Genomic DNA, 12,373 nt, shown 5'->3' with positions numbered 1-12,373 from the left:
AGTCCACCCAAACCCATGTCCTTTGAGTTGGTGATGCCATCTAACCATCTCATCCTCTGTTGTCCCCTTCTCCTCCTGCCCTCAATCTTTCCCAGCATCAGGGTCTTTTCAAATGAGTCAGCTCTTCGCATCAGGTGGCCAAAGTATTGGAGTTTCAGCTTCAACATCAGTCCTTCCAATGAACACCCACGACTGATCTCCTTTAGGATGGACCAGTTGGATCTCCTTGCAGTCCAAGAGACTCTCAAGAGTCTTCTCCAACACCACAGTTCAAAAGCATCAATTCTTCAGTGCTCAGCTTTCTTTATAGTTCAACTCTCACATCCATACATGACCACTGGAAAAACCATAGCCTTGAAGAGATGGACCTTTGTTGACAAAGTAATATCTCTGCTTTTTAATATGCTGTCTAGGTTGGTCATAACTTTTCTTCCAAGGAGCAAGTGTCTTTTAATTTCATGGCTGCAATCACCATCTGCAGTGATTTTGGAGCCCAGAAAAATAAAGTCAGCCACTGTTTCCACTGTTTCCCCATCTATTTCCCATGAAGTGATGGGACCAAATGCCATGATCTTCGTTTTCTGAATGTTCAGCTTTAAGCCAACTTTTTCACTCTCCTCTTTCACTTTCATCAAGAGGCTCTTTAGTTCTTCTTCACTTTCTGCCATAAGGGTAATGTTATCTGCATATCTGAGGTTATTAATATTTCTACCAACAATCTTGATTCCAGCTTGTGCTTCTTTCAGCCCAGCATTTCTCATGATGTACTCTGCATATGTTAAGTAAGCAGGGTGACAATATACAGCCTTGACGTACTTCTTTTCCTATTTGGAACCAGTCTGTTGTTCCATGTCCAGTTCTAACTGTTGCTTCCTGACCTGCATACAGATTTCTTAAGAGGCAGGTCAGGTGGTCTGGTATTCCTATCTCTTTCAGAATTTTCCACAGTTTATTGTGATCCACACAAAGGCTTTGGCGTAGTCAATAAAGCAGAAATAGATATTTTTCTGGAACTCGCTTGTTTTTTCCATGATCCAGTGGATGTTGGCAATTTGATCTCTGGTTCCTCTGCCTTTTCTAAAACTAGCTTGAACATCTGGAAGTTCACGGTTCACGTATTGCTGAAGCTGGCTTGGAGGATTTTGAGCATTACTTTACTAGCGTGTGAGATGAGTGCAATTCTGCGGTAGTTTAAGCATTCTTGTAGTATAAAACAGAAGACATGTAAATCCCTCTTTTAAATCCTGTTCATTTGATATGCTGAGTGGGAATGAATATGATTGCCCACGCCCACACTTTGTAGAAGCTGGAGTGCTCATCTGGACAAATCCTCTGCATAATAGCCATGTGTGGAGTGTATCTGTGGTTTAAGGAAAAAGCCTGTAAGCGCCTCCCAGTGATGACTGTTGGAATTGTGGACTAGCAAAGTTCCATTTGAGGGGCAATTACTAACCTGCTACCAGATATTAACTGGAAATGCCCCTATGACCGAAAGGCACAAAATAATCTTGAAACTTGAAATACCCAAGATGTCAGAGAAATGCTCTAATCAGGAAAGCAGTGTCCAGAAGAGTTGTATAATAAAACAGGCATGGTTTGTACAGGAATATGGGCTTCCCTGGTAGCTCAACTGGTAAAGAATCTGCCTGCAATGCAGAAGACCCTGGTTTGATTCCTGGGTCAGGAATTACTCCTGGAGAAGAGACAGACTACCCATTCCAGTATTCTTGGGCTTCCTTGGTGGCTCAGATGGTAAAGAATCTGCCTGCAATGTGGGAGACCTGGGTTCGAGCCCTGGGTTGGGAAGATCCCCTGGAGGAGGACATGGCAACCCACTCTAGTATGCTTGCCTGGAGAATCCTCATGGACAGAGGAGCCTGGCAGGCTACAGACCATGGGGTCACAAAGAGTCAGACACAACTGAACGACTAAGCACAGCACAACATACAGGAATATGCCACTGGGGAATATAGTGTATCCATGAGTAGGTAGTCTCTCTTCCCCTAGGACTGACTTTGGAACCATGTGAGGAGCTGCTGAATTCTATCATCATTTGGGTGGTGCCCTATAAACAGCTCTCAACTGACCAACAAATAGGTGCTTAGTGTATGGATGGTAGTTTCAACATGAACAGACAACATTCTGTTGGAAAGCTACCACTCTGATGGGAAACGGTAAAAACATATCAGCTTGGTAAACTGCTCTGCAGGCTGTTTATCCTTGTTTGGATCTTTACCTACTCATAGTCAGTGGCCAATGACCTGGCCACATGGTCAGGAAGAAGGGCAATGGAAGACTGGCTTATTAAAGGGGGGCCCTTACAGGTCATGGTCCTGTGGAAATCATTATGGGAATTTGAGGGGATGGATTAAAGTAGGCCATGTGAATGCCCATCAGAGGAATCTCATTCTTGCATTGGAAGGTGATTAGAATCAACAAGCAGACACCCTAGTGTGCTCACTTGAGGGAACCACTTGGGTTTGTGAAATGGGTGGATACTGTTATGGGGGGGGGGACCTGCAGCAATGCAGAGATGGGCTGAAACCATATGGATTCCTCTGATATCCTCTGAGGCACAAAACACCAACAAGAACTGCTCTGTCTGCCAACAAGAGACAGAGATTACAGCCGGCTCCAAGGCAGAGTCCCTAGGAGGAGTCCTTGCACAGAGATGGCAAGTCAGGCTGATGCCTGTAGCCCTGGGGGATAGAAAACAACTGGGTCCTCACAGGAATGACTCTGACCCTGGACTGGGCTTTACTTACCCAGGGTAGATGCATGTGCTCAGAGTACTGCAAAGAACTCAAAGAATATACTGCACCCACCTGGACCACCGCGTCACATTTCTTTAGACCAAGGAACACTATTTACAGGCCATCATGTCCAACAACAGGCAGAGAGATTTCTTCTTCAGTAACAGCTGGTAAAGAATTAGATTGGGCAATCAAAACATTGGTTGTCTAAAAGGGGGAAGAGGGACTTCCCTGGTGGTTCAGTGGCTAAGACTCCGCACTCCCAATGCAGAGGGCCCAGTTTGATCCTTGGTTGGGGAACTAGATCCCACACACTGCAACTAAAGATCCCATATGCCACAACGAAGACCAGGCACAGCCAAATAAATAAATTTTTTATTTTATTTTTAAACTTTACAAAATTTTTAAAAACAAATAGAATAGGGGGAGATGAAGGCACGAAGGACTGGCTTATATGCCCTCACGGATGTGTGCTCATATGCAACATGAACAGGGCTAAGGAGTATCCTCACTTGATAAATTCCTCTGCTATTCTAAGTGTGAGGACAAGGATACCAGTGTGACAATTACACTTTTTTTCTTTCCCACATCATTTAACTTAGTAAAAAGTATTTTATTGAAGTATAACTGAATTACAATGTGGTGTATTGCAATAATTACTGCTATACCACAGTGATTGTTTTATATATATATATATATATATATACACATTTTAAAAAATATAAATTTATTATTTTAATTGGAGGCTAATTACTTTACAATATTGTATTGGTTTTGCCATTCACCGCCATACATCAACATGCATCCGCCACAGATGTACACGTGTTCCCCATCCTGAACCCCCCTCCCACCTCCCTCCCCATACCATCCCTCTGGGTCATCCCAGTGTGAGATGGTATATATACATTCTTTATCATATTCTTCTCTATCATGGTTTATCACAGGATATTGAATATAGTTCCCTGTCTTATAAGTAAGACCTTGTTGTTTATCCATTATATATATACCAGTTTTCATTCACTAACCCTAAACTCCCACTTTGACCCTCTCCCCTCCCCCTTGGCAACCACAAGTCTGTTCTCTATGTCTGCAAGTCTGTTTCTGTTTCATAGATAGGGTGCATCTGTGTCATATTTGGAGAAGGCAGTGGCACCCCACTCCAGTACTCTTGCCGGGAAAATCCCATGGATGGGGGAGCCTGGAAGGCTGCAGTCCATGGCGTCGCTGAGGGTCGGACACGACTGAGCGACTTCACTTTCCCTTTTCACTTTCATGCATTGGAGAAGGAAATGACAACCCACTCCAGTGTTCTTGCCTGGAGAATCCCAGGGACGGGGGAGCCTGGTGGGCTGCTGTCTGTGGGGTCGCACAGAGTCAGACACGACTGAAGTGACTTAGCAGCAGCAGTGTCATATTTAGATTCCATATATAAGTGATGAAGTGAAGTGAAGTGAAAGTCGCTCAGTTCAGTTCAGTCACTCAGTTGTGTCCGATTCTTTGCGAGCCCATGGACTGTAGCATGCGAGGCCTCCCTGACCCTCATCAACTCCTAGAGTTTACTCAGATTCATGTCCATTGAGTTGGTGATGCCATCCAACCATCTCATCCTCTGTCATCCCCTTCTCCTCCCGCCTTCAATCTTTCCCAACATCGGGGTCTTTTCAAATGAGACAGTCCTTCACATCAGGTGGCCAGAGTATTGGAGTTTCAGTTTCAACATCAGTCCTTCATTCAGGGCTGATTTCCTTTAGGATGGACTGGTTGATTCTCCTTGCAGTCCAAGGGACTCTCAAGTCTTCTCCAACACCACAGTTCAAAAGCATCAATTCTTCAGTACTCAGTTTTGTTTATAGTCCAACTCTCACATTCATATATGACCACTGGAAAAGCCATAGCTTTGACTAGATGGACCTTTGTTGGCAAAGTAATGTCTCTACTTTTTAATATGCTGTCTAGGTTGGTCATAACTTTTCTTCCAAGGAGCAAGTGTCTTTTAATTTCATGGCTGCAATCACCATCTGCAGTGATTTTGGAGCCCCCCAAAATAAAGTCTGTCACTGTTTCCACTGTTTCCCCATGTATTTGCCATGAAGTGATGGGACCAGATGCCATGATCTTAGTTTTCTGAATGTTGAGCTTTAAGCCAACTTTTTCACTCTCCTCTTTCACTTTCATCAAGAGGCTCTTTAGTTCTTCTTCACTTTCTGCCTTAAATGTGGTGTCATCTGCATATCTGAGGTTATTGATATTTCTCCAGGCACTCTTAATCCCATATTGTGCTTCATCCGGCCCAGAGTTTCTCATGATGTACTCTGCATAGAAATTAAATAAGCAGGGTGACAATATACAGCCTTGATGTACTCCTTTTCCTATTTGGAACCAGTCTGTTGCTCCATGTCCAGTTCTAATTGTCATTTCCTGACCTGCATACAGATTTCTCAAGAGGCAGATTAGGTGGTCTGGTATTCCTTTCTCTTTAAGAGTTTTCCACAGTTTGTTGTGGTCCACACAGTCAAAGGCTTTGGCATAGTCAATAAAGCAGAAATAGATATTTTCCTGGAACTCTCTTGCTTTTTCCATGATCCAGTGGATGTTGGCAATTTGATCTCTGGTTCCTCTGCCTTTTCTAAAATCAGCTTGAACATCTGAAGTTCACGGTTCATGTATTGTTGAAGCCTGGCTTGGAGAACTTTGTGCATTACTTTGCTAGCGTGTGAGATGAGTGCAATTGTGCAGTAGTTTGAGCATTCTTTGGCATTGCTCAATCCCAATCCATTGCTCATTCCAATTTGGGATTGGAATGAAAACTGACCTTTTCTAGTCCTGTGGCCACTGCTGAGTTTTCCAAATTTGCTGGCATATAGAGTGCAGCACTTTCACAGCATCATCTTTTAGGATGTGAAATAGCTCAACTGGAAGTTCAACACCTCCACTAGCTTTCTTCATAGCTCAGTCTTGTCCGACTCTTTGTGACCCGATGGACTATACTGTCCGTGGAATTCTCCAGGCCAGAATACTGGAGTGGGTAGCCTTTCCCTTCTCCAGGTGATCTTCCCAACCGAGGGATCAAACCCGGCTCTCTCACATTGCAGGCAAATTCTTTACCAGCTGAGCCACCAGGGAAGCCCAAGAATACTGGAGTGAGTAGCCTTTCCTTTCTTCAGAGGATCTTCCCAACCCAGGGATTGAACCCAGGTCTCCCACATTGCAGGTGAATTCTTTACCAGCTGAGCCACCAGGGAAGCCTAAGAATATTGGAGTAGGTAACCTATCCCTTCTCCAGCGGATCTTCCTGACCCAGGAATTGAACCCACGTCTCCAGCATTGTGGGTGATTTCTTTACCAACTGAGCTATCAGGGATATCATATGGTAACTTTCTCTTTCATACTTGATGCAGTGGTCCCTGGACCAAAACTACAACTACTAATGCATTGCAGGAAGCAGGGATGATTCCTGGGCAGCAAACCATAGCTGTTTTAAAATCTTTATGTCTGAGTTCCTAAGGACCTGATGGGGTGGGTTGTGCTTTCACTCCATGCGGCAGTATTTGGGCTAACATTGAACAGTTACATTGCCTATTGGTAGAGATAGCCCACTAACTCTTTACCTATGTAACCCTTTCCTACATGGATGAGAGTGGACAGAGTGGGAGGCACTTGCTAGACTCCTAGTGCTGCCAATGATCTAGATCAGCACAGTGGCCAAACCTAATGTCCCTTCTAAGGTGAAAAGGTTTGGGTACAGAGAGGAGAAATAGTACGTAATGAAGGGTAAATGAATGAGTAACTGAGTTATGCAATGAGAGAAGTCCAACGATAATGCTTGGAAGAAAGCTAAAAGCAAGAAATAATATTGTCTCTCAAGCCCAATTATACCAAATGCCTGAGAGCATGAAGTCATCTATTTCTGACACCACTTCTGTTTCCTGACAAGATCAAATGGAAGCCCCCAGACATCCTGTCATACAATATGATGATGGTTGGGCTGACTATCAGACTGACTGGATAGGACTCCAGTAAATGTGTATCTTTGACTCTTATTTTTCAGGTTACATTACCATAATGTTATGTGCTAGAATACTGGCGTTATTGGAAAGATAATGCCAGTGTTGATAATCAAATGTATTGGGACATTGAGTTTAAGAGCTTCCTATCCTTACCCCACATTGATTCCTCCAAATGTTGCTGTCAGGTCCCTTTTGCTATAAAAGATCCCATGATCAAAGACCAGGGAGTGGCCTAAGATGTAATAAAGGATGTATCCAGGCTTGGAGAGGGGTACTGGTATAGAGCTTCCAAAACCTTTGAAACTTCCTGAATGAAAGGAGTATCTTTGTTAGTGCTAATGAAAGTGTAGGTGTGTGTGTGTATGTGTGTGTGTGTGTGTGTTGGGGGAGGGGCATGACTAAAAAGCGTTAGGATAAGGGCTGGTCACCAGAAAAAACACATGATCAGAGGGCTAAAACTTTTAACCACCTGACCTCCAGAGAGAGGAAAGGGGCTAGAGGCTGAGTTCAATCAACGGTGCCTACATAATAAAACTCTGATACAAAATTCAGGACAGCAAGACCTAGGGGAGCTTCCTGGTTGGTGAACATACTGATGTGCTGGAGGATGATGGACATGCCTGGGTTCTATGAGGAGAGGGTGTGGAAGCTCTGTGTCTCCATTTCTCCTGACACCTCTCCTTCCTCCCAGGCCTCACTCTATGCATCTCTTCCATTTGGCTGTTCCTAAATTGTATCTTTTATAGTAAAATTGTAACAGAAAATGTTTCAGTGAGTCCAGTGAGTCATTCTGGTCAATTATCAAACCTGAAGGGGGGTGGTAGGAATCCCCAAATTTTCAGCCAAGTCAGAGGGGTATGAGTATCCTAGGGTCCCCACTAGCAGACTGGCAACTGAAGAGTAATCTAGCTGAGGATCTTGCCCTTTAATTTGTGAGACCTACACTAACTCTGGGCTTACCAGGTGGCACTAATGGTAAAGAATCTGCCTGCCAGTACAGGAGACACAAGAGATGTGGGTTCGATCCCTGGGTCGTGAAGATCCCCTGGAGTAGGAAGTGGCAGTGGCAACCCACTCCAATATTCTTGTCTGGAAAATTCCATGGACAGAAGAACCTGGTGGGCTACAGTCCATGGGGTTATGAAGAGTGAGATGCGACTGAGCAACTGAGCACATTAACTCTGGGTATTATCAACTGAACTGAATGTCAGGGCATCAAGTTGGCTATCAGAGAATTGTTGTTAGAATGCAGAAATATTTCATTATATTTTTTGACTTTTAAAATTATAGTAAAATAAACATAAAATTTACCCTTCTGACCAGCTTTCTTTTTAAACTTTTTATTGTAATATAAGAAAACAAAATAAATGTATTTAAGTACAACTTACAAGTAAACCACTTAATCATATTTCACAAATTTAACACACCATTGTACCCAGCATCTGGATGAAGAACAGAACATTACAACATTTCAGCAAGGAAAAGGAATATGTTGAAAAGACAGGAACATTTTCATTTAAAAAAACTAAACATATTCATTAAAATGAGGGTGAGAGAGGGCATCACTTTCCCATGTACATGCACATGCTCACTCTATAAAGTACCATTTCCAAAAATGGTTTCATGGAAGAATTTCTAAGGATTATTTGTGCTATGTTAAAAAGCTTTTGTGGTAATAATAATTTGGGGACATACTGAATGAAAGCTAGTCAAATGGGTTGATAATTCAAGGAGATTTTCACAAAATTCAGACTCCAGAGTCTAGTGCCTAAACATTCTCAAGTCAGAAGAGGAATGAGAAAAATATTTCTTGCCTGTTCTAGATATATTTCTATAATTATAATAAAATAGATATAATAAAATTTACCATTTTGGCATTAAGTATATTCACAATGTTGGGCAACCATCACGACTATCACTTTCCAGAACTCATTCAAGCCAGACAGGAATTCTAAACTTATGAAATAATAGCTCCTCAATTTTCCCTCCCAACAGTCCCTGGCAACTAACTGTTCTCCTTTCTGTCTCAATGAACTTGTCTATTTTTACACCTCATGTAAGTGGGATTCTACAATATTTGACCTGTTGTGTCTGACTTCTTTCACTTAGCATGGTATTTTCAAGATTCATCCATGTATCAGAATTTCATTCTTTTCAAAGGCTGTATAATATTCCACTTTGTGTATACACCATATTTTGTTTATCCATTCATCTGCTGATGTATATCTTTTTTTGCCCACCACTTTAGTTTTGTGAATAATGTTGCTACGAACATATACAAGTATACATATTATTATATATTTTCATAAATCCATCTTCATTTTTTTGTTGTGTAAATAAACTTTTGGAGCACTTTACAATTTAGAGCTCAAATAGAAATGAATGATAACATAAATTTTAAAGAGTCCAGTGTTTTATTATTAGCATTAATATTTGTTCATACTGAAGATTCAGGGATAAAATAATGGACAGAAAACTAGGATGTAAGCATACGACATGGATGTATCATAAGTATATAGGAACATTTGATAATTATTGTGCTAAAAAGATAAAAGATGAAATTACAGCAATTATTTTGTGTTCAGTCTTTCTGAATGTACTTTTGGTATTAAATACACAGCAAGTGCTTATACTTGGAGATTCTGCCTTTTTCTTTAGCAATGAAAACATGCTTATCCTTGATTAATCAGACTCAGTTTCAAAAGGTAAAACTTCTTAAAGGTAATCATGACATTTAGTGCTTTAGACCAGTACTCTTGGTGGGCTGGCTGCCAGATGACCGCTCTCGCTCTTTAGTAATTTCCATCTCAATTTTGGCTTTGATTTTCTCCCAGTCTATTTGGAGCTGTGGTAGAAGAAAAGAAGAAATGCACATATATAGTATAAGACCTCTTTATTTAATCCAAAGTAGCTAAGAGTAAACAAAAATAGAATGTATGATTCCAAAACATTAGCGAAAGACAGTGGGAAAGAAAAGTTAAGAAGAAATAATGTTCCCTCGCAAATGACATAGCATTAAATAATTCCTACTAGAACAATTATCACCATAAAAAGCAAAGACTTTCACTGTGATGCAAAAGACCAAAATCTAGTTGTAGTTATTTATGAAAAGTACATCTCAACTATGGGACCCTAGGATTCTGCTCAGGTACAAGGTGGGAAGGGCAGGTAAGGTGGATTGCTCTCCTCCAAACAAGAGGGAAATGGACAGAGCCCTGGCCATCAGGCCATGTTTCAAGTGCATCAACACTTCAGCACGCTTATACTGAGGTTTCCATCAGGAACCTAGCTATGAAGAAAGATAGGGGAGCATCTGCTTCACCAGAGCATACTCTGCAAAGGGGCTCCTTTGCAACAACTCTTAAAATAATATGAAGACTTGGTGGTAAGACAATGATGAAAAGATATTAGATGAAACAGTGGGAGAACAAGGTTGAAAGACAACTAAAAAGAATAACTGTAAAGTGATAATATTTATATCTGTTTCAGGTCAACCACTGATCCCCACCAAGATCCAGCCCTGCCCCTCCACTATATCCCACTAAAGCAACAGACTTGGTGTTAGGAGTGGACTCTACCCTAAATCCTACAAACAAGTTCTTTAGGAAAAAGCATTCAGATTTTTTTTTTTTAAGTCTGGAGATCACTAACTTAGAAATGTGTGTCCTCTCAGGCAAGACATGGGAAAAAATGGGGTCCCAGCTTAAACTTAACTCTGATTTACTTTGAAATAAACCCAAACTCCTAGACTGAACCAAAAGTAAATAGGTTTTCACCTCCATATAGGGGAGCTGAGTAGAATAAGCAGTATTAAAGCAGATTGTGGTGATATATGCTGCTTGAACAGATTTATCTTAAGTAACTGAGACTAATTTAACCTTAACACAAGACTTTATGCCTCTTTTATTTTGTGCTGGAAGTAGGTAGAATTAAGTATTTGGTTCTTTTTTTTTTTTTTTTTTTAATTTTTAAACCTGAAACACTGTATTAGTTTTGCCAAACATCAAAACGAATCCGCCACAGGTATACATATGCTCCCCATCCTGAACCCTCCTCCCTCCTCCCTCCCCACACCATCCCTCTGGGTCGTCCCAGTGCACCAGCCCCAAGCATCCAGTATTGTGCATTGAACCTGGACTGGCAACTCGTTTCATACATGATATTACACATGTTTCAATGCCATTCTCCCAAATCTTCCCACCCTCTCCCTCTCCCACAGAGTCCATAAGACTGTTCTATACATCAGTGTCTCTTTTGCTGTCTCGTACACAGGGTTATTGTTACCATCTTTCTAAATTCCATATATATGCGTTAGTATACTGTATTGGTGTTTTTCTTTCTGGCTTACTTCACTCTGTATAATAGGCTCCAGTTTCATCCACCTCATTAGAACTGATTCATATGTGTTCTTTTTAATGGCTGAGTAGTACTCCATTGTGTATATGTACCACAGCTTTCTTATCCATTCATCTGCTGATGGACATCTAGGTTGCTTCCATGTCCTGGCTATTATAAACAGTGCTGCGATGAACATTGGGGTACACGTGTCTCTTTCCCTTCTGGTTTCCTCAGTGTGTATGCCCAGCAGTGGGACTGCTGGATCATAAGGCAGTTCTATTTCCAGTTTTTTAAGGAATCTCCACACTGTTCTCCATAGTGGCTGTACTAGTTTGCATTCCCACCAACAGTGTAAGAGGGTTCCTTTTTCTCCGCACCCTCTCCAGCATTTATTGCTTGTAGACTTTTGGATCGCAGCCATTCTGACTGGTGTGAAATGGTATCTCACAGTGGTTTTGATTTGCATTTCTCTGATAATGAGTGATGTTGAGCATCTTTTCATGTGTTTGTTAGCCATCTCTATGTCTTCTTTGGAGAAATGTCTATTTAGTTCTTTGGCCCATTTTTTGATTGGGTCATTTATTTTTCTGGAGTTGAGCTGTAGGAGTTGCTTGTATATTTTTGAGATTAGTTGTTTGTCAGTTGCTTCATTTGCTATTATTTTCTCCCATTCTGAAGGCTGCCTTTTCACCTTGCTAATAGTTTCCTTTGATGTGCAGAAGCTTTTAAGGTTAATTAGGTCCCATTTGTTTATTTTTGCTTTGATTTCCAATATTCTGGGAGGTGGGTCATAGAGGATCCTGCTGTGATGTATGTCGGAGAGTGTTTTGCCTATGTTCTCCTCTAGGAGTTTTATAGTTTCTGGTCTTACGTTTAGATCTTTAATCCATTTTGAGTTTATTTTTGTGTATGGTGTTAGAAAGTGTTCTAGTTTCATTCTTTTACAAGTGGTTGACCAGATTTCCCAGCACCACTTGTTAAAGAGATTGTCTTTAATCCACTGTATATTCTTGCCTCCTTTGTCAAAGATAAGGTGTCTATATGTGCGTGGGTTTATCTCTGGGCTTTCTATTTTGTTCCATTGATCTATATTTCTGTCTTTGTGCCAGTACCATACTGTCTTGATGACTGTGGCTTTGTAGTAGAGCCTGAAGTCAGGTAGGTTGATTCCTCCAGTTCCATTCTTCTTTCTCAAGATAGCTTTGACTATTCGAGGTTTTTTGTATTTCCATACAAATTGGGAAATTATTTGTTCTAGCTCTGTGAAGAATACCG

The 12,373-nt window shown here is 41.3% G+C and overlaps 1 protein-coding gene across 4 annotated transcripts in view; it reads right to left on the bottom strand.

Moving 5' to 3' along the window:
* Positions 1-8,084: 8,084 nt before the first annotated feature.
* IFT80 (intraflagellar transport 80) overlaps positions 8,085-12,373 on the bottom strand; it is a 131,014-nt gene continuing 126,725 nt past the window's right edge. For all 4 annotated transcript variants that reach the window (XM_006072842.4, XM_044945430.2, XM_025289044.3 and 1 more), the window contains one exon: positions 8,085-9,605. In XM_006072842.4, the coding sequence (XP_006072904.3) occupies positions 9,495-9,605 (111 nt within the window). In that variant the 3' untranslated portion in view covers positions 8,085-9,494. The remainder of the gene's footprint in view (positions 9,606-12,373) is intronic.

This window comes from Bubalus bubalis, chromosome 1 (genome assembly GCF_019923935.1).
Source record: "Bubalus bubalis isolate 160015118507 breed Murrah chromosome 1, NDDB_SH_1, whole genome shotgun sequence".
In the NCBI taxonomy this organism is placed as follows: domain Eukaryota; kingdom Metazoa; phylum Chordata; class Mammalia; order Artiodactyla; family Bovidae; genus Bubalus; species Bubalus bubalis.
This window is presented reverse-complemented; position numbering and strand designations above follow the sequence as displayed.